This window comes from Protobothrops mucrosquamatus, unplaced genomic scaffold, assembly GCF_001527695.2.
Source record: "Protobothrops mucrosquamatus isolate PMUCROS unplaced genomic scaffold, P.Mucros_1.0 scaffold470, whole genome shotgun sequence".
NCBI lineage: Eukaryota > Metazoa > Chordata > Lepidosauria > Squamata > Viperidae > Protobothrops > Protobothrops mucrosquamatus.
In genome coordinates this window covers 144,029-166,783 of record NW_015386791.1, presented here as the reverse complement: position 1 = coordinate 166,783, position 22,755 = coordinate 144,029, and the positions used below count along the sequence as shown (strand labels likewise).

Sequence of the window (22,755 nt, the reverse complement as noted above, 5' to 3'; positions counted from 1 at the left end):
CCTTCCTTTTACAATATTAAAACACTGATGTTAGAATTGCAAATTAGCTTTCTGATCCACGGTCCTAAATTAGAGGAGAATAGAGGGGTGTCTTTGGAGAGAAAGGTCATAAAATTCATGGTGATGTCATCTTTGTGACTTAAAATAATCCCATATCCTTCTGAAGAAGATATTAGAGAAAAGAAATAATTGATGTCTTGGGAATTTTTTGGGAGATGGGTGGGGAGGATACAGAGGTAAATATGAATAAAATGTATAGAATAAATTCAACATTTATAAGAACAAGAAATTTTCCAAGAGATGTTTTGGTGCACAAGTTAAAAAGGATATGTTAAGATGGGAGAAACTACAATTTTCTTTTCTGGGAGAAAATTCTGTGATGAAGATGAATGTATTGCCTAAGTGTTGTTTTTTGGTTTCAGACAATTCCTGTTTTGACAACTGCTGTGCTATGTAAATAATGGCAGAAAGATATGTCTAAATTTGCATGACGGGGGGAAAAAAACAAAAGTTAAATATAAAGTGTTACAAGATGTAAAGAAAAGTCGAGAAATTGGTTTACCTGATTTAAAGTTGTATTTTGCAACTGGTTGTTTGGTTTTGATGAAAGAGTGGATGTTACTGAGAAATAAAAGGCTTTTGGAGTTAGAAGGACACAACCTGGGATTTGGGTTGCATGGATACTTGTCGTACCATAAAATTAACACTAATGTAGATTTTGAATAGGGTTGGGCATACCAGTCTGAGAATGCAGAATAGATAGAAATCTGGGTTGCACCTGAAAAATTTTCAACACAAAAAGCATTTTATGGATGAGAAATGATAATCAAACCCAAAAGACTAGTTGTGAAATATTGGAATTTTTTCAATGTGAATGTAAGGTAAAAATAAGAGAAGAACTGGTGGCAGAAATATATGCTTGATAATGGTTTTGTTGTGTACAATTATTAGAAAAATTTAAAGTAGATAAAATAATTTATATTTCCGAACATTGTAAAACTGAGTTTGAAATGGAATTATCTGTAAATGATGAAAATGCTATTGTTAAAAATGTATAAACTTTTATTGAAAATTTGAAACTAATGTAGAATAAGAAAAAGAACATATGATTGAATGGGCTAAAATCTTGATAATAATATACAGGTGAACAATGGGGAAATGTTGGGTTAAAAGGACTGAAATTATATACATAGTAAATTATAATTCTAAGGAGATTTTTTATAAAATAATGTCATCAGTGAAATTGTCTAGAATGTATGAATTTATATTGGAAACGTGAACAATAAAAAGGACCTGGTTTGGTGTCTTGCAAAACATTCAGAAACTTTTGGATTCAAATCCTAATTTCAAGGATTTCAAATATTAAGGTGCAACTGAAGCTAGAAATTTTCTGGAGGAATAGTTGGAAAAAATTCACGGAACTTCATTTTTGTACATGACATCTGCAGCAAGATTACTCAGTGTGCAAGATGGAAAGATATGGAGGAATGGTTGGTGAAGATGGCTGAAGTTGCCGAAATGGCTAAACTGATTCCTGTGATTAGAGAAAATGTCTGCATTTATTGTTGACTTTTATTTATTATAGACTTTTTGCATAAAACAGGAAAAAAATGAACATCTGTCCTACAAGATGACTCTGAGCAACATGATTTATGGTTTTCATGATTAGATAAAATAAATTATAGTAAGAAGAGAGTAAAATTGCAACCATAAAGAGGTAAATTAACATTGTACTTTTAACTGTTTAGAGTGGTTTACAAGATCACAAGCTACTTATTGCATCTTTTCTTTTCTATTTTTTATTTTTCTATTTTTCTTCCTTGTACTTTTAGCTTTCTCTTCAATTTCTTTCTTTTCCTTTTTCTCATTTTATATTAGTGTGTATCAGCTTTTATCTCCTCTTTAAATGTATATATGAATGGCATTTTTTCTCTAAATTGAAGACTTTATTTTCAGAAAATCTTAATGTATCCACTTCAAAAACATTTGAGATAGCTATGAAAATATCCAGAATAAAAGATTGGAACCCCCCGCTTTTAAATTATCTATATTTTATGTGTTTCTCAAAAATAAGGCATGTGACTTGGCATATGGATGATGTAAGATTTGTCTTCCTCTTGGCAACCCCCACCCCCTCAAAAATGGAGTGAGGTTTCTTTCATCTATTTAATTTGATACATTTCTGTACGGCCTTGATTTCTTAATTAAAATTGCTGAAAGTGTAAAACTCTTTGGAAAGACTCTGCAATATAGGCAAGCACTGATTAGACCATGGTCTGCTTGATTTCTCAAAAGGAATTGGATCATTGTTGGACTTTAGCTGTAGACACATTTAGAAGGGTAGGAAGATCCAGAGACGTCCATCCAATAATCAGCATGGGGAATAAATCAGAACTGTGGGATGACCTCACACACGGGATAGACAGAATCAGGGAGCCCAAAATAAGAAAAAATACAGAACTGTGAGATGTTGTGGTTGAAGTAAGAGTCTTGTAGGACAGAAAGCCCTTTTGTATTTCTCTCTAATTCTTAGCACATGCTCACAACCATTTTTCTCTCTTCCTCCAATCAGTCTCTTTATGTAATAAATGTCTTGTCTCCATCTAAACATTCACAACATGCAAAGAGGTTTGGAAGCTTTACTAAGAAGTTTTCAACCAAATAAGCAAGAATGAAAGGAAATATGCATTCAAATGCACAAGCACACACACACATAAGCAAAATCAAGTCACCCAGAAGTCGAGCGAGTTTGCCTTGAGAGAGACTCCAAATCCATAACAGCAGACAGCAGTCAGAGGAAGTTCCAAGATCCAACTGTTTGTCATCAGACAATCTAGGTACAGAATCACAGTCACAAGATTTCAAATCAAGAGTTAAGGTACCTAGAGTTTAGGTTAGCAAGCAGTTGTTGTCAACAGAGAGGCTTGAGGTCGCTGTTCTTATTAAGTACAAGGAAGTCTGCTCTTGCTCATTTGGGAAGATGAACTCCATTCTTGCAAACAGCCTTGCACAACATCATTGCTTCTGCTCTTTTTTTCCCCACACAGTGAGCCCTTGCACTGGCAGGGGTGGCAGCTGTGTGTCCTGGTTAATAGACAGGGTAACCTCCTCTGCTGCAGCTGCTCAGGATTGCTGACAGTTCTGGGACGTGCTGCTTTTTGTTGGTTTCCTTGTCAGAGTCTGAGCTGGTCATGATGATAAACAGTTTTCCAACCCATCATAAATGCTTTTAGGGATGTGTGATCCAGAATGAGGGAAAAGAGAACTCCATAATTGAGGAGCCTTATCTTGAAGTGTATGCAAATGGAATGGAGCAAAAGGTGAAAAGGAAATGGAAAGAAGCCCTGGCTTCTTTTATGAACAAACCATATTAAGAGAAGAACTGAAGTTATCAGTAAGGAACTGCTAATCATAGAAGCTTAAACACAAACTCTGTAAATACAGGCTCTGTAAGGATTTTCAGAGAAGCTGCCAGCATGGAGAGTTTGCCCTGATTGCAATCAAATGTCATGGTTCCAATAGATGAAATCAATTAAAAAAACTTCAAGGCAAGGATTTCTTCCTTAAAGAACATTTTATTTAAGAAACAAAATATCGGCACATACAAAGGTGAACCCAAGACTAAAATCCCCTCCCTCAGGCTACAAAGTAACAAGTTGCAATTCCCACCCCCAAATTGCTGTCATAAATCACATTCACCAATTATTTCAAAACGGGGCTCTCTCCCTGCTTTTCAGCCCGCCAAAACTCTTATCAGCACTGACCTTGGTTCTCACACAGATGTATTGTTACGGCTAACTGAGAAACTTAACATCCCCCCTTCCCCTCCTTCATCTAAAATCTCTAAACTAAAGTGTGGCAATGAAAACAAAATGAAAAATGGCTTCAGTTCAGTTTGTCACAGTATTGATATCAAATACTTCTGCTCTTTGGGACTGATCACATACAATTCTATTGATATACCTAATTAAGCAAGAGAAATTAAATTATTAACTATTAATAAGGCCCCAAGAATTTTGGTTCCAATTTCTTGCTGGGCAATTTGAGGTGTAAATATTTAGTTAACAGATAAACCTTTTCCCCAACTTGGAATGTTCTTTGGGGAGCCCTCTTTTTATCAGCCTGCTTTTTATAGGTCTCAGAAGACTTTTTAAACGCAGTTTTCGTGTTTCTCCAAACTTCTTCCCACCCCCCTCACCCATTGATCAAGTGTCTGGGAGGTGGAGGGCACCTGAGGGTATTCAGGTATTGGACTGAACTCTTTCTCTGTGGGTACTCTGAAAGGTATGTAGCCGGTACTGCTATGAACAGAATTATTGTAAGCCACTTCGGTGAAAGGGAGGAGGTCAGTCCAGTTTGTCTGTTGGTAGGAAACATAGCATCTGAGATATTGCTCCACCATTTTGTTAGCGGATGCTGCAGCCCCATTGGTAGCTGGATGAAAAGCAGATGATAAGCCTTGGGATGATCCAATTAATTTAAGAAAACTCCTCCAAAAATTCGCTGTGAACTGCACCACCCTGTCCGAAATTATTTGCTTAGGGGTGCCATGCAGCCGGTAGATATGTTTCAGGCACAATTTGGTCAGTTGTTGGGCAGATGGGAGTCCTTTGCAGGCAATGAAATGAGCCTGCTTCGAGAACAGGTCTATCACAGTCCAAATGACAGTATTTCCTCTACTTTCAGGTAGGTCTACTATAAAGTCCATAGCTATTTCTTTCCAGAGTTGAGAAGGGTCTGCCACTGGCTGCAGTAACCCAGGGATTTTCCCTGGGATGCTTTTCATTGTGGCACATACAGTACAACTTTTTACATAGTTTTCCACATCCCGTTTCAGTCCCGGCCACCAAAATTGCCGGCGGATGAGATGTAGAGTTTTTAGATATCCAAAATGTCCAGCCTATTTAACGTCATGGCTGTGTTTGAGAGCATTAAGATGGAGGGCTTCAGGCAAATATAGTTTCCCCCCTTTGTAAGCCAAGCCATCCTTGCACGTTAGGGAGGTTTGATTATCTTTGAATCATTGATCAGTGAGGAGCTCTTGTTTTATTTTCTTTACCCCAGGGTCATCAGGATTAGTAACTCTGCGAGGCGTGAGTTGAGCAGCAATCTGTGGACTGGAGATAATTGCCTCATTAACCGCTTCGCGTTCGCTTTTGTACTGGGGCAATCTCGATAGCGCATCAGCTAGGAAGTTTTTTCCTCCCGGTATGTACTTTAGAGTGAAGTTGAAATGGTTAAAGTACTGTGCCCACCGTACTTGCTTTGGGAACAATTTGCGGGGAGTTTTCAGTGCCTCTAGGCTTTTGTGATCTGTCCATACTTCAAAAGGCACCTTGCTCCCTTCTAGATAGTATCACCAGTTTAATAGCCCCCACCTAATTGCAAAGGCCTCCTTGTCCCAGATTGCCCATCTCCTCTTGCTTTCAGTAAAATTTTCAGAGGTGTAGGCACAGAGTTGTAGAACTCCACTTTTGTTCTTTTGCAGTAATACAGCTCTGACTGCCACGTCGCCGGCGTCAGCTTGAATTACAAAGGGTTCCCCTGGGCATGGGTGCTTTAGGACCAGTTCAGCAGCAAATAGTCTCTTTAAATTCTCAAAAACTGTTTGACAGCCCATCGTCCATGCTAGTGGTTGGCCCGGTCATAACTTCCCTCCTCTTTTGCCTCTTTTGAGTAGTTCTGTAAGGGGTAGGGCAATCTCGGCAAAAGAAGGGATGAACTGACGATAGAAGTTGGCAAAACCTAGAAAGCTCTGGAGCTGTTTGCGAGTCTTTGGGGGCTGCCATTCAATTACAGCTTTCATCTTGGCTGGATCCATTTCAATGCCCTCATTGGAAATTCTGTAGCCAAAATAATCTAATCGGGGTCTGGTGAAATTCACATTTGGACAATTTGGCATAAAGCTTGGCATTCGATAGTTTCTTTAACACTTCTCTCACCAGCTTTATGTGATCAGTCATATTCGTGCTATATATCAGGATATCATCAAGATACACCAGAACCCCTTTGTACAAGTGCTCATGTAGGACCTCATTAATCAACTGCATGAATACGGCTGGGGCCCCCTGTAGTCCAAATGGCATGACTTTGAATTGATAGCTCCCCATGGGGCAGTTGAAGGCAGTTTTCCACTCATCCCCCTCCTTTATTCTCACTCGGTAATATGCCTCTCTCAGGTCTAATTTAGTGAAGACACTCCCCTCAGTCAGATGGGTTAATAAGTCCTTTAGGAGGGGGAGGGGGTATTTGTTTTCCACACTCACAGCGTTGAGACCCTTATAGTCTATGCAGAGACAAAGAGACCCATCTTTTTTCTCTTTGAACAACACAGGGGCTCCCATGGTAGATTTGGCCCATTCAATGAACCCCCTCACTAGGTTTTTGTTCACGTATCGCTGCATCTCCTCCATTTCGAGGGGGAACATAGTGTCGTGGGAGTTTGGCTCCTGGCACCAGTTCGATAGAGCAGTCATTGGGTCTGTGAGGGGGCAGGGCATCACATTCTTTTTCACTAAATGCCTCCGTTAGGTCCCGGTATTCGTTGGGGATGAGTGGTTCACATGGTGGCGGTGAGGCAGCCATGTGCACTCATTCATTGGGTGGCCTAAAGTGTCCTGCAACGTCAGTTGAATCAGTGGGAGGCTTAGGCCCTATAGGTAGTCTCACAGTTCTCATTCCTTTCTCCCACCAGATAAATGGCTTCCATTTGTCCAATCAGGCTAATCCTAGGATCAGTCTCAGTCATTTTTGGGGCCACCAGGAAGCGAATAAACTTCCAGTGCTTACCTATTTCTAGGCGTAGGGGCTCAGTTAATTGTGTGACTAGAGTCCCTCCCATCAGGGAGCCATCGGCTTGCTCAAACCTCACAGGTTTGGAGAGTTGTTTTGCCCGTACGCCCATTTTCATGGCAAATGGCAGGCTAATAATGCATCGGGTACATCCAGAATCGATTAGCATGTTTAAGTCCATTTGTGCCCCGACTTAGGGATTATAAGTTTGGCGGCCAGTGAAAAAGGCGGGATTTGTCGACTCACCATCAGGTCATTCTCCCTTCGTCGTTGCTGTCAAAGGAGGGTAGAGCAGGGGCGGGTCCACCCAGAGTCCCGGCATCCTCCTGTGTGGGGGGTGTTATCTGGGAAACAGGTTCTTGTGTGACCCGGTTGGATTTCTCTCTCGTTAGCTGCTGGGCAGGTTTTGTTTCTCCGCTGGTTCCGGTCTGCTCTGTAGTTGGGGGTAGGGGCCTGGACAGATTGCTGCTCAATGTCCCTCCTGTCCACACTGGAAACACTTAATTGATGGGCCTGCAGGTGGCCTGGGTCTCTCAGCCATCGCAGTAGTTGGAGGTTTTCATGGGGGTGATTGTTGTTTGGGTTGCTCTGGCTGCTGCTCAGATTCAGGTGGGGGAGGCTTCTTATAACGGGTGAGCTGAACGTCTAGCTTCTCCGCTGTCTGGTACCACTCTTGCAGCTGATCAGGTACTGCTCGATAGATGCAGGCCTGAGAGAGGTGATCGTCTAATCCCTCAATGAAGTGATGAATTAGGGATTGCTCAGGCCACCCCTGTATTTGACCTGCTATCTTGCGAAATTCTCGCATGTACTCCAGGGCAGGCCTGCCGGCTTGTTTTAATTTGTGGATTTGTTCTCTTGCCTTGAGGCCAATGGATGGGTCATCCAATTTTTCTCTCAGCCCTAGGAAGAAGAGGTGGGGGTCCTCCAATTTGGGGGCTTGCTCATTATATAAATTGTTCAGCCATTCGGATGCTTCTCCCTCTAGGCTGGATGCAATCACATCGACCATGGCCCCTGGGTCTGGGTAGAAATACGCCCAGCAGTTCAAATGAGAGCACACTTGGTTGAGAAAAAAAATCAGCTTCTCTGGGTCCCCATCAAAGGTTGCTCTGAAGGGTGGTGCAATTATAGGCTGTTGCGGCCCCCACTGTGGCTGTTGCTGCTGGCCCCACCCTGGCTGCTGGTGCAACGGCTGCTGGGCTCCCCACTGTGCTCGTGGCCCCCCTGCTGTGGTTGCAATACTGGTAGTACTGGCCTCTCGAGTTGTTGGAGGTCTTCTAAAGGTTGCTGCCTGGGTGGGGGCTGCTGCTGTCTTCTCTGTTGTTGGTCTGCAGGGGCTGGTGGCACCCTCTGCTGCTGCAGGCCCCCAATGGTTGCTTGATGAGTGGGGGTTGTTGCTGGACCTCCCTCATTTGCCGGCCCACCAGCTGTTGCTCTCCTGGCTTCTGCACCACCCCAAGCTGTTGCAATGCCTCTATTAGTTGATGCAAGCTCAGAGGTGGCTGACCTCCCATCTGTGGGGGTTGCCAAATTCCCCATTGCTGCAGGGGGCCCAGGCTGGGGTTCCCTCTCTCTGTGGGGCTGGAGGCTCTGGCAGGGGACCCCAGGGTCTGGAAGGCTGTTTGATCTGTGAGGGAGGGGCTGGAGGCCTCTCTCAGCAGGAACTGCTCTTCGCTTCTCACTTCTAATTCTTCAAATCTTTCTGCCAAATATTCTACTGACCGACTATGAGCTGCAGATGAATATTTCCATTCACCCGAGTCTTCAATGGCAGACAGCCTGGCAGCTCTCCACTGGTGTGGGCAATGCAATATGCAAGAATCCCTTTGTTGTGGCTCCAACCCATCTGCTTTCGATGTCTTTGAGCGTGGCAAGGCTGTTTCGAAGCCTCAGGAGCCTCCGCTGGGCTTATCCCAGTCTGACAACCAAATCAGCTCTCCTAATTGCTTTGGTCTTGCTCCCAGCTGGGAGATCTTCAAGAATTCCTTCTCCACCGGCTTGCTGGCTGTCGCTCCCCCCTGGGGAAGCTGCTGCTGCTGTCGCTCCCCCCCCTTGGGAAGCTGCGGCTGCCAGGGTGCTGGCCTCAGGCAATTTTTCTTCTTCCATGATGAGATCTTCCCCGAATCTTTGTCAGCCTATTCCTTTAGTTTAGGAACAGCGACTGGAGGCTGGGACCCCTAAACGGTTTGAAAAGTTTGTGGATTTTGGCTTGATGTCATGGTTCTGAAAGAAGAAGCTCTTCAAAGAACTTTGAGGCATTGTTTACCTTAAAGAATCTTTAATTTGCAACATAGCTTCAGCACGTTCATAGAAAAGCAAAAATCTGAATTCTCCTCCCCCAGATACACAATAACAAAGCATAATTCACTCCTTCATTTAACATTTAATCACATTCTCCAATTAGTTTGAAGTGTGAATCTTCCCTCCCGTTATCTCCTCTTATTACAACTAACCTTGAAAAATACTCTACTGAGATATTGTTATGGCTAACTAGTCCCCAAGCACATTCTTCCCCCTCCCTTCCAGCACCATCTAATTTTAATTCTAAAAGTAATACACAGGTTAAATAGAAAATGTCTGAATCTTCATATATTGTCAAGCAAGAACATCCGATGTTAGCAGCATTGACATGAGACAGGAAATATTCAATTAACAATTGTTTACAGATCCAATCCCAGGGTGATAGATAAGGAGGGGAAAAATACCATGGGAAGTTAAACCCCAAAAAAATATCTTTAAATACAAACAATTTTGGCAAATATTTTTTAAAAATAATAACATTTCTTAAAAAGCAATAGAGTTCAAATCCAGAAAAACACATCCATAAAAGTCCCACTTTTGTTTTCTTTGCTATAAAAATCCAATCCAATTTCTAAAATAATTCAAACAAAAATAAATTTAGAAATATTGGAAATCATCAAGACGAAAAATATACCTTATCAGAAGAGAGCTGACATGGTTCCGACAGCTGAAACCCTTCAAAAGAACTTCGAGGCATTGTTTACCTTAAAGAATCCTTTATTCAAGAAACAAAGTATCGGCACTACATAGTTGAACCCAAAAACTAAATTCCCCTTTCCTGGATACAAAGTAACGAAGTATAATTCCCTCCTCCAATACACAGTCATAAATCACATTCCCCAATTAGCTTGAAGCATGGGCTTTCTCCCCAGCTCTCCAGCCTGAGCCCAATGTCCTTGGGTTCCCCCGGCTGAGCTATTATTGTTATGACTAGCTGGACTCTCATCCCTATTCCCCATCCCAGCATCAACTAATTCTAAAAGCTGCATTTTCATCTGTTGTCAAAGCAAGAATATCCAATGTTAGCAGTGTTGACAAGAGCCTCTCCTACCCAGCAAATAAATACAAAAAAAGTGTTTGAAAAGTGCAGAAGCCAAAGCTAGTTGTACCATTTGGGCTGCACCACAGCACTGGACATGGTATTCCTCCTTTTGATCACAAAGTCCCTTCCACATCTTCTTGCCAACTCAGGCTGTCCAGAAGACACATGGAGCGAATGCAAATGCAAAAGAAAGGGAAGAGGTAAGCAGCAGTGGTAGTAAAGACTGTTTATTGGTAATTTGTAATTAGTGAAGTCTTACATGACAACTTTTATGAAAGAGACACATGAGGTGAACTTCTTGAAGGCGAGGGCTGTTACAGGGAGTAACTGCTTGCCTCTTGGAATCACGTTGAAGGGATTTTATTATGTTTATGATTTTATTATGCTTAAGCTTGATATTAGCAGTATTGATATTAGTAGTGATATTTTGTAATCATTGTATATATAACTTTGTTTATGTGCAAGCAGCTTTGTAGGTGCCTTATAGTGGGAAATTATTTACATAAAAGCAAATGTCTCATGCTAAATATACAGAGGCATGAAAGGAGCAAGGTGAGATTCGTGGTCCAGGAAATAGGAAGGGGGGAAGGTGAGCTAGCCTGGATTGATGTGTATGAGTCACCACCCTGGAATTTGTTTTTCTGTATTTTTTTGCTCCTGGTACTGAGACTTGAGCCTCTTTGTTCTGAAAGTGAAAGAAATCTTTTCTCTGTGTGCCTTCATCCCTTTAACAGCCACGAAAAGGGAGGAGGACACCTGATTCTGTTTTGATCAAAATAAAAGTCATTTGCTTGCTGAAACCTCAGCTCAGGAGTTTCTTTGGCTCTTTCAAATTCCTGAGTAGCGCAGGGAAATTAGTGAGGTTAAGAGGAAAACCTTACAACGTGCTGCATTGCTGCAGGTTTTTGATTGAGGTTAGACAATTATTTATCTATACAATATTATTTTATGCCATTGCAAGCTGCCCAGAGTCACTCTAGATAGCATATAAATTAAATAAATACTGTTGGTAGGGAAAAAAATTCAGAACTCAAGAGAATGATATGACTTCATGGCTCAAATTTTAGACTGTATGATCATGCTAGAGTTTTAACATGGATTTCATAATGAATGATCTCCTCTTATGCTTCTGTCCTTTATCTCTCGATATGTCTGGACTGACAAAAAAAATAGAAATAAACCACCTTTAAGAGATCATACAGTCCTGCTGAATGTTTGGAATAAATATAAGAAAATAATAATGTGAGCTTTCTCCATCTTGCTACATTATTCAGGGGTTATTTATATAAACATAAAGGATCCAAGAATTTTCCTCAGAGGAGAGATAATTCATTCAGATTTGTTCTACACTTGATTAATTTCAGCATTTTCAACAAGCTGTTTGGTAGTAACAGATCTCTGAAACAAGGGGGAATATTGACATGTTTGACTGGATTTGACAGTTTTTCTAGTCATAATTTATAAGTGAAAGAAGAATATTAAATTTACTTTGTACTCAGAGAAAATTGATACAATATGTTTTCTCTTTGGTGTATCACTCTAGTCCTGATTACAAAAATGAATAATTTTAAAATGAATAATAAACCCTAAAAATATTTGAAATGTAGTGAACAGATTGGAGGCCTCCTTTTCCATCTGGTAGCAATGCTGCATAGTCCAACAACATTGTAAAATGATTTACTCTAGAACAAATTGTGAAAGTTGTAAACCCATTGCAACCACAGATGTTACATAAAATGTTTTCAAACTGTACAAATTTTCATAACATACTGAATTAGCAATGCATATTTATTAAAAATAATTTTAACAATAGATTAAATAGATTAAATACCAACCAAACAACTGCCCTTAAGTGCCAGGTTCATTAAAAAAAAAAGTCAAGAGGCAATCAAAGGCAATCAAAGTGAGAGTCTGGTCTTGCCACTTATGTTGTTCTTTAAATACTTGGATGAAGAGACATTTAGCTCTTGTATAAAGAAGGAACCATTTAGTCCAATCATATTTCAGTTCGGAGAATTATCTTAGATGCTGACAACATAAAAAATGATTAAAGGGTGGCAAACAAGGTTTCTGAAGCTCTCTAGATTGCATTTTGTCAAAACAGAAGATTATAGTTTAAAGACACATTTGCATAAAATATCTCCTCCCTTTTAGCCTATGTATAATTGACTTGGTCTCAAGGTCTAATCAGTTTAGAAGTTTCCAAGCAGCGTTTTAGTCTGAGTTCTTGGTTTTAGTTAATGAACACAGGAGTATTGTGTTTAGATGGTAAGTTTATTGAAGATGTGACCATATCATTGCTATCTTTGCGCAATTTGTTTTATAAATGCAACAAGTGTCCTATTATTTGTGTTTAGGATTAAAAACATAAAATTTAGAATTTAACAAACTTTTCTCTATTTTTTTTGTCTATAGGTTTGGGAAAATGAATTCCAAAGTGATTTATTCTATCATAGCAATATGCATTACTATAATTTTCATCTTAGTCTTGGTTTTATGTAGTAGAGGACAAAAACCCACAGATTGTGAGAGTTCTTCCCAGAAAAAGGGAGAAGGCGAAAGTGCTCAAGATAATGGCAGCCAGGTATTTCAAGATTTAACTCCAGAAGAGATAATGCAAGTAAAGAGGTATTTACAGTCTAACCTGGGAGTGCCACTGGTAGAGACATCTCAAGCTAAGCCATCAGATAACTGCATTTTTATGATTACCTTGCAGCTCCCTCCCAAAGCACAAGTATTACAATTCTTAGATCATCAAGGAACTCAGCCAGCACGGGAAGCTCTGGCTGTGATACATTTTGGAAATCAGGTGGACCCCAATTTGACAGAATATCTGGTGGGAGCACTTCCAGGACCAACCTATCATCAAGATATCACAGTACAAAAATATGGAGAGAAATTGCCTTATTTTCAAAGATTTGTTTTAGCAAATGAGTTTAATGAAATCAATGATTTCTTAAGAGACGAAAATCCTAAGGCTACAAATTTCATGCAAGAGGTTCTAAATTACAATGGAAGCAGTATAGAGTACATTCATCAAATGCCTCCAGGACTTAAATCAGGAGATCGCAAAATGTGGGTGAGTTATTTCCAGAATGTGACTGGCTATTATTTGCGTCCCATTGGGCTTGAGGTCCAAGTGGATCATTGTAGCCTGGATGTTTCTGAGTGGAAGGTAATAAAAGTGTTTTATAATGGACAGTACTTTGAAGACATGGAAGACCTTGAGAGACAATTCAATATGGGAAAGGTTAGAGTAGACAAAGTTAAAGAAGCCCCTCTTGATGGGGGATACTCATCACTGAAGCAGAGGGTGCCACCAAAAGATCCAGGCCCTTTGCAGTATGAACCTCGTGGACCACGCTATAGGATTCACAATAATCATGTCACTTTTCTGAGATGGAGTTTTGCATTTGGAATTGATGCAAGCAGGGGTCCACGTATCTTTGATGTCAGGTTTAATGGAGAGAGAATAATCTATGAGTTAAGTTTGCAAGAAGCAAGCTCTATCTATGGCTCCAACAGTCCTAAATCCATGTTGACCAGATACATGGATTCCAGCTTTGGACTCGGATACTATATCTTTCCCCTCACTCGGGGTCTAGATTGTCCTTATTTATCCAGTTATTTGGACTTTCACTTTTTTTATGATACTTCATTACCTGTTAGCCGTAAAAATGCTATCTGCATCTTTGAGCAGAATGCTGAGTTACCCATACGACGACATTATGAAAGTATACAGTCTCCTTTTTATGGAGGGTTGGCAGATTCACATCTGGTGTTCCGAACCATAACTTCATCTGGCAACTATGACTTTGTCTGGGATTTTATTTTCCACCAAAATGGAGCAGTTGGTGTTCGGGTCCATGCCACTGGGTACATTATATCTGACTTTTACTTTGGTGATGCCAGAGACTTTGGCAATAGAATACAAGAATTGGTGCTTGGGACAATTCATACTCATAATATTCATTTCAAGGTGGATTTGGATATTGGTGGTAAGTAGGAAAAATATTTGTCACTTGCATGGAAATTATAAGCTTTTTTGCCTCAATTTGGCTTTCTCAGAATTGTTGAAATGACTGTCAGAACTATAATGAAGACAAAGTGAAGAGTATGGTTATTATTCTCAGGGTATATTCTTGAACTTCAATTTAGGAGAAGAGAGTTTTTTAATTAAGAATATTTATTTCACTATCTTGTGACAATCTTAATTCAAGTTCTGTCATAATAATAAGAAATATAATGGCATCAGAGTAATTATATCCATATATTTGGGGCGTTTGAACATGTGGCTTTAGAATCAGCACTTTTGTAATTCTGACAAATTTGTTGTAATTCTGTCAACAAATTTGTACTATCACTTAAAGATGAATCTGTAAATTGGTTGTTTTTGAATGTTTGAATGTTTATTATATTTATATCCCGCCCTTCTCCTTACGGACTCAGGGCGGCTGAGTTCAGGTGACTTTAGAACTGGATGCTGGTTTCAGAGCAAAGAAATAAAACAAAAAAAAACTTTAATAGATTATTTCTTCGCCCTCACCTCTGAGATTTTAAATTAAAAAATAGTATCATAAAGGAGTGTCTATAGAGATTCTCAATCATCCATATCATGGTTTACCAAAGATGCTTTTCCAAAAGGCAACTAGACTTTTAGTTTTTTTCCCCCTGAAAACATTTAACTTCTCATACAAGACGTTTCTTCAGGTTCAGACATCATGGTTCGGGATCCCTCAGCTTCATTTCTTTCTGTTGTTCAACTTTCATAATGTTAGTAGGGATGGATATGGAGAACTATGTCTTTAAAAGTCTCCATTGAAATTTGTCATCAGGAAAATTGGTGGATGAATTTCTTGAGGTATAGAAGGCTTAAACAGTGGCCATCTAGATCAGGAGATTCTCTAGGTAGCTTGAATTGATTTGAAGATTTAGTTGAAGGCCCGAAAATATTTCATGGAAATCTGTCACTTATTATTCATATTTGTGCCACCAGGTAGAACTGTGCACAAATGTAATATTTCCAAACAAACTTTATTTCATAATACTTGTTAGGTCCAATTTATACCTATTTCTCTCTGTTACATAGATACATTCTCTCTGTCATATTTTTTTTTAGCACTGACTCATTTTAAATGCTCCTGCTTTCTGGACAATGAACCCATAAAATATGTTGCTAATAATGCAATGTGGATGCTCTTACTCTATTTAATAATAATAGTAATAAAGTTGGAAGGGACCTTGGAGGTCATCAAGTCCAACCCTCTGCTCAGGCAGGTAACCCTATACCATTTTGGACAAATGGCTGTCCAGTTTCTTCTTAAAAACTTCCAGTTTTGGAGCATTCACCGCTTCTGGAGGCAGGTTGTTCCACTGGTTAATTGTTCTAACTGCCAGGAAGTTTCTCCTTAGTTCTAGGTTGCTTCTCTCCTTGATTAGTTTGAATCTGTTGCTTCTTGTCCTGCCCTCAGGCGCCTTGTAAAATAGCTTGACTCCTTCTTCTTTGTGGCAGCCCCTGAGATATTGGAACACTGCTATCATGTCCCCCCTCGTCCTTCTCTTCATTAAACTAGACATACCCAGTTCCAGCAGCCGTTCCTTATATGCTTTAGCCTTCTGTCCCTTAATCATCTTTGTTGCTCTTCTCTGTACTCTTTCTCGAGTCTCAATATCTTTTTTACATCGTGGTGACCAAATATTATAAATATTCCTTTCATGATATTCCTTTATTTTTTTTGACACACATCCCATTGCCCTTTTTTGCCTACTCTGCACCCACTTTATTGCAGAAAATTGGTGGTGTGGGTTTTTTTTGTATGCTGATGCAGGAAACACGTGAAAATTGAACTGTAAGTCCTAAGTCAAGGTCCCTTCTGTAGTAGAGAAGATGAATATATAGAAAATCCTTCTTTGCTAATAAGCAAAAACATTGTCAGGGAATGGGATTTTGATTGAGAAAAGAGAAAAGAAATGGTCTCAAATGTGCTTTTTCAAACGGCAACTGGACTGTTTTTTATTTGAAGGAGACATTTTGCTTCTCATCCAAGGAGCTTCTTGGATGAAAAAAGTAATGTCTTCTTCCTCTTCCTCAAGTAAAAAAAATATTCCAATATTCCATGACCTGGATGACTGAGAATCTCCACAGATGAAAATAGATTTTATTACCTGAGTGGTAAATACATATTAAACATATGCGAAGCTGACAGGTTCTCAGCTTGTTTCAGCTACATATTAGTCAATAAATAAAGGAGAATTGATATACACTCTGAATGGTTTGTTCTAGTAAACAAATACCTGAAATATTTCACTTATGCCAAATCTCTAATTCAGTTGTATCATTTTAAAGTCACTTTCAGATTGTTTTATTTAATGAATGAAATGCTGTTTTGTTAAAATAGCAATTTTTTTTTTCACACTAATTCACATTGTTCATATGCAGCCTGAAAAACTAATTATGCATACTCTTATCACAATTTCATCTCTGGATCAGCAAAACATTAGCTTAGAAGCAACTTTGATTTTAAGAATCTGAATATGCAACTTGAATGTTTTGATTTATCAACAGCTACTCAAGTACTAATTGTTCTACTTATTTTCTTTCTAAGGTGTGGAAAATACCCTGGTTGGTAATGACATGGCTTTTCAGACCATACAGGCCCCTTGGAGCCCAGAACATAAGATCTATCAAATGAAGATGGTGAAGGAAATTTTTGACACTGAGAACAAGGCAGCGTTCCATCTCCATGACGACATGCCCAGATATCTTTATTTTTCATCCAATCGCACAAACAAGTGGGGCCATGATCAAGGCTATCGGATCCAGATAGTCAGCTTTTCTGGAGACCATTTACCAGAGTCAGATCCAATGGAGCCAGGCTTCAGCTGGGGTCGGTAAGTGACTGATTTCTAAGTGCAGAAGTAAAATGGATTCACCTATGTCTTTGGATTTTAGGAGCTTGAATAAGATAGGAGGAATATTCAAATTTATTCATTTTAAAGAGATGGATTTCTTTAAATCTATTTAAAGAATATTAATATTTCAAACATTTGCTAAGGAAAACTGTTCCATTTCCATGACTTAACTGTGGAACATACAATATAAAGAAAAAAAGTGCTATTCAAGCTTGCAGAATTTCTTTTAGCTCATATTCCTCACTACTGATCAAAAATTCATTATTGGATTACATAGGGAGAAATAGTTCCTTTGACAAATATAGTATGTTTGGGTTATGATCTGTAATCACAATTGGAAGAGTAGTTAAAATATTTTACATGTTACAATGTTTCATGTTTGGGAAATTATCCTCAATCTGAGAGCTATTCTTAAACTTGACCTAAGATAAATGCTGTAGATTATTGGAGGTTAATACTATCGAGCAAAATGAGTCTTACATCTTTCCTTTTCTCTAACATGTCCCCCAAAAACAACAAAATCCTGACTCAGATCAGTTTTAAGATGTATGGAAATATTTTTTAAATTTATAGAAAAAATGAGATAATGGCATTTAGTAAATCCAAACAATATAAATTAAAGGTAAAATTGTGGCCTGAAATACTTTTTTTTATATCAGTTCATATCAGCCATAATCATATCTAGAGTAGAAAGAGCTGTCTGATATTTGTGATACCCTCCATTAGTCTCCTTCAGTGCATCTTTCCAATTAGCCTGGTTGAGTATTGAAGAAATCCCAGCCATATTATTTTAAATTTGTACCCCTCACTGTACAAGTCCCCTTCAGAAACACTGCTGGTTTCAGCGTGTCTTTCCAATTGTTCTGGTTGAATATTGAAGAAATCTGAGCCATATTATTGTAAATGTGTACCCAGTTATAACCATATCTGGAATCAGCAGACCTGGCTATTGGTGTATTCTTGTACTTATGGACCAAACTTGAGGTACTGAACTGAAGTTTAATTTCCTATGTGGTTTAAGTGAGCACCTGTCTAGCCTAGACGGGTTTAAATCACCAGGACCAGATGGATTACACACCAAGGTTCTCAAGGAACTGGCAGATGTGATCACAGAACCACTGAACTATATTTTTCAAAGATCCTGGAGCACTGGGGAACTACCAGGGGACTGGAAAAGAGCTAATGTAGTTCCCATCTTCAAAAAAGGGAAAAAATAGATCCAGGAAACTACAGACCTATCAGCCTGACCTCAATACCTGGGAAGATTCTGGAAAAGATAATCAAACAATGAATCAGCGAATACCTAGAAACAAACAAAGTCATTACTAAAAGCCAACATGGGTTTGTCAAAAACAGATCATGCCNTTTGATAAAGTAGATCACAACCTACTACTTGATAAGATAGAAAAATGTGGGTTAGACAGCATCACCACCAGATGGATTTGTAGCTGGCTGACTGGCCTTACTCAGCGTGTGGTCCTCAGTGGAACTGCATCTACATGGAGGGAAGTGTGTAGTGGGGTGCCCCAGGGCTCTGTTCTGGGCCCAGTGCTCTTCAACATCTTCATCAATGATTTGGACGAGGGGATAGATGGGGAACTCATCAAATTTACTGACCACACCAAGCTGGCAGGAATAGCCAACACTCCAGAAGATAGGCTTAAGATACAGGAGGATCTGGACAGACTTGAACACTGGGCGCTATCTAACAAAATGAAATTCAATGATGCAAAAGTAAGGTTCTACATTTAGGCAAGAAAAACCAAATGTACAGGTATAGTATAGTTCAGTGATGGCGAACCTTTTAAAGACCGAGTGCCCACAAACCGCCCCCACCCTGCCCCCCACCCACAGGGCCACCCACTGCCTCCACAGATTGCCCAGGCAGCCCAGCAGCGGCACAGCAGCCACACCCTCTGCCCACTCCCTGCAGCATCATCTGTGCGTGACGGGGCACAAGTGCAATGTCTTGTCCCCACTGCTCGGCTGCCATGTCCTTGGCTGCTTGGGGGCGATTCTCCTCCAGAGGGGCTGCTGGTGAGGGGGCCGTGGGGGGAGGTGGGGCTGGGGCTATGGGCCGCGTGTCCACAGAGAGGGCTCTGAGTGCCGCCTCTGGCACATGTGCCATAGGTTCGCCACCACTGGTATAGGTGGTACCTTGCTCAATAGTAGTAACTAGGACAGGGATCTTGGAGTCCTAGTGGACAATCACTTAAATATGAGCCAGCAGTGTGCTGCAGTGGCCAAAAAAGCCAACACAGTGCTAGGCTGCATTAACAGAGGGATAGAATCAAAATCACATGAAGTATTAATACCACTTTACAATGCCTTGGTAAGGCCACACTTGGAATATTGCATCTAGTTTTGGTCACCACGATGTAAAAAAGACTCTAGAAAGAATACAGAGAAGAGCAACAAAGATGATCAGGGGACTGGAGGCTAAAACATATAAGGAATGGTTGCTGGAATTAGGTATGTCTAGTTTAACGAAGAGAAGGACGAGGGGGGACATGATAGCAGTGTTCCAATATCTCAGGGGCTGCCACAAAGAAGAGGGAGTCAGGCTATTCTCCAAGGCGCCTGAAGGCAGGACAAGAAGCAATGGGTGGAAACTAATCAAGGAGAGAAGCAACCTAGAACTAAGGAGAAACTTCCTGACAGTTAGAACAATTAACCAGTGGAACAACCTGCCTCCGGAAGCGGTAAATGCTCCAACACTGGAAATATTTAAGAAGAGACAGGACAACCATTTGTCTGAAATGGTATAGGGTTTCCTGCCTGAGCAGGGGGTTGGACTATAAAATCTCCAAGGTCCCTTCCAACTTTATTATTATTATTATTATTATTATTATTATTATTATTATTATTATTATTATTATTATTATTATTATTATTATTATTATTATTATTATTATTATTATTATTATTATTATTAATACTACTACTACTACTACTACTACTACTATTATTATTATTATTATTATTATTATTATTATTATTATTATTATTTCAATATATTAAATGGACTGTCTACCAGGATGGAGAACCACAACACCTACTAGGTTGGCAGAGATCACTACAGAGGTCTTGTGGTTCTGCATAATTCATCTATGGAATTATATATGGCAGCTCAAGCATAAAATCAATTCAGAACTCATTTGTAGTTTAAAATGAGTTACAACGATTATCTCTATATTTTTATAGTTGGGCTGTCATGGAATAGCATCCTGCCATTATATTGCCTTTCAAAACCTATGCCTGGAACAATAATTTTGAAAATCTTAAGAAGAGAAATAATAATTAATAAACCTCAATCTCTGCAACTCCTCTTGTTTTGTCTTTTAGTTATAAGCTGGCTGTTACAAAGAGGAAGGAAAATGAACCTGTCAGCACCACTCCCTACAATCAGGCTGACCCATGGGACCCTCCCGTGGCCTTTGCTGACTTCATAAACAATGAGAATATTGTCAATCAGGTAAGTGAAGATGAACTCCACCTAGCACTGAAGCACCTTGCAGGTTATTATCCCACAATCTGATTGCTGTCCAAATGTATTGGGGTTGAAGTCAAACTTATTTGGAAGACATCAGAATAGGAAGGCAGCCTGTTGGACTGTCACCCGAAGCTTACTCTGGAAATAGGCTAATGCTGCTAAGAGTTTTAGCAGCACTTTCTCTTTGGGGGAAAAAGAAACAATCATGGTGATCTTTAGGATACTTGTTCAGAGGACAAATTCTTCTGTATCAAGATCAGCTTTCCTGTTTGCATTTTTGTTAGCTAAGGTAATGTGACCTTGAAAGCTACATTAAGGCAAACATGTATGCATGGGATTTATGCGTTGCCATTTGCATTTGGTTTTTTAAAATGGCTTTTTAGTACTATGGCTGATAAAAATTTTGCAGAATGGATATAAGATCTTTGCTAACAATTTTCTGCTCGTTGTTTTTCGTTTCTGCACATCCTCAATTCCAAGTAGGCAATCAAAAAATTATAATATCAGGTTACCCCCAGATTTTACTAAATCATCTGCTACCTTACTTAGTTTCTCTCAATCTATTCTTCTATCACCTTTCTATTTAACAGATCTTTTGCCTAAGATATCACAGTAATATAGTCCCTTTTCCTTTCATAGGATCTGGTTGCCTGGATCAATGCTGGCTTTCTCCATATTCCACATGCTGAGGACGTACCCAATACTGCAACCCTTGGGAATGTAGTTGGTTTCTTCTTGAGACCATACAATTATTTTGATGATGACCCTTCCATGTATTCTCCAGACAGTGTTTACTTCAACAGCCTGCAGGACCCCCTTTCCTGTGAGGTCAACCAACTTGCGTGTCTGGCAAAAATAGCTTCATGTTTGCCCCTTTTCCCCCTTTTCACTTATGAGGGTTTTCAAAACATAACAACTTTCTAATTGTAAACAAAGAATGAATGTGTGTTACAGGTAGCTAATAGTTTTTCTCTTCTTATATCTGTACCATTAATGGATTATTTTGGTCTGATTATTAGTCCACTGTCTTCAGGAAATCATGGAATGGAATTCTCTGGGGATTAAGAAGAATGTTGTAGAACTTTTCTTTGCTATAGGAAAGAAAGCATGCACAACTGACATTTTTGATTTGACAGAAGACATTGAGAAAAATATATGTTGGTATATATTGGCTATAATCCTCCCTTCATTTTACAATATTAAAATACTGATGTTAGAATTGCAAATTATTTAGGAAACAAAACATTGGCACATACAAAGGTGAACCCAAGACTAAAATCCCCTCCCTAAGGCTACAAAGTAACGTTGCAATTCCTACCCCCAAATTGCTGTCATAAATCACATTCACCAATTATTTCAAAACGTGGGCTCTCCTCCCTGCTTTTCAGCCCACCAAAACTCCTATCAGCACTGACCTTGGTTCTCACACAGATGTATTGTTACGGCTAACTGAGAAACTTAACATTCCCCCCTTCCCCTCCTTCATCTAAAATCTCTAAACTAAAGTGTGGCAATGAAGACAAAATGAAAAATGGCTTCAGTTCAGTTTGTCACAGTGTTGACATCAAATACTTCTGCTCTTTGGCACTGATCACATACAATTCTATTGACATACCTAATTAAGCAAGAGAAATTAATTTATTAACTATTAATAAAATTAATAGTCACAGAAGTCTTCATGCAGAAAATCAAAGAAGTTGTACTTCCACAAATAAACCCCAAGCTATGGCTACCTTACGTTGACAACACCTTCATGATAATCAAGCACAACTAGGCTGAGAAACTTACCAAAAAATCAACAATGTCTTTGCAAAAATTTGATTCACAATAGAAACCAAGAATAACAACTAACTGCCATTCCTGGATGGCAATGATCCTGAAACAGATCAAATCCTCAACTTCCACAGCAACAATCCCAAATGCCACAAACAAAGCTGTGTCAGAACACTGTTCGGGAGAGCAGAATCCCATTGCAACACCACGGAAGCCAGATCAGCAGAATAAAAACACTTATACAAAGTCTTCAAGAGAAACAATACCCACAAAACTTCATCTGGAGATCCTTACACCCAAACAATAAAAACACTCAAAGCAACACAACTACTACAACAAGAACAACAACAATCAAACAAATCACAATTCCCTACATACAGAATGTTTCAGAGATGACAGCAAGATTACTACACCAACATGACTTTTTTTTTTTTTTTTT

The 22,755-nt window shown here is 39.5% G+C and overlaps 1 protein-coding gene and 1 pseudogene across 1 annotated transcript; both read left to right on the top strand.

Annotated features, from left to right (window-relative positions):
• The first annotated feature begins 12,563 nt into the window (after window positions 1-12,563).
• LOC107288047 (membrane primary amine oxidase-like) lies at window positions 12,564-21,467 on the top strand. The gene is made up of 4 exons (XM_015816623.1): window positions 12,564-14,136; window positions 16,744-17,029; window positions 20,396-20,525; window positions 21,183-21,467. The coding sequence occupies exons 1-4, from the start codon at window positions 12,564-12,566 to the stop codon at window positions 21,465-21,467; spliced, it is 2,274 nt and encodes a 757-aa protein (XP_015672109.1).
• A 115-nt stretch (window positions 21,468-21,582) lies between these two features.
• Window positions 21,583-22,755, top strand: part of LOC107288046 — a 10,392-nt pseudogene continuing 9,219 nt past the window's right edge.

What these genes read in the sequence shown, in the direction of transcription:
- LOC107288047 (XM_015816623.1), top strand. Translation starts at nt 12,564, where the DNA reads ATGAATTCCAAAGTGATTTATTCTATCATAGCAATATGCATTACTATA. An exon ending in CCAGGCTTCAGCTGGGGTCG is followed by an intron (nt 17,030 to 20,395) that starts GTAAGTGACTGA and finishes TTTGTCTTTTAG; the next exon opens with TTATAAGCTGGCTGTTACAA. An exon ending in ATGAGAATATTGTCAATCAG is followed by an intron (nt 20,526 to 21,182) that starts GTAAGTGAAGAT and finishes TTCCTTTCATAG; the next exon opens with GATCTGGTTGCCTGGATCAA.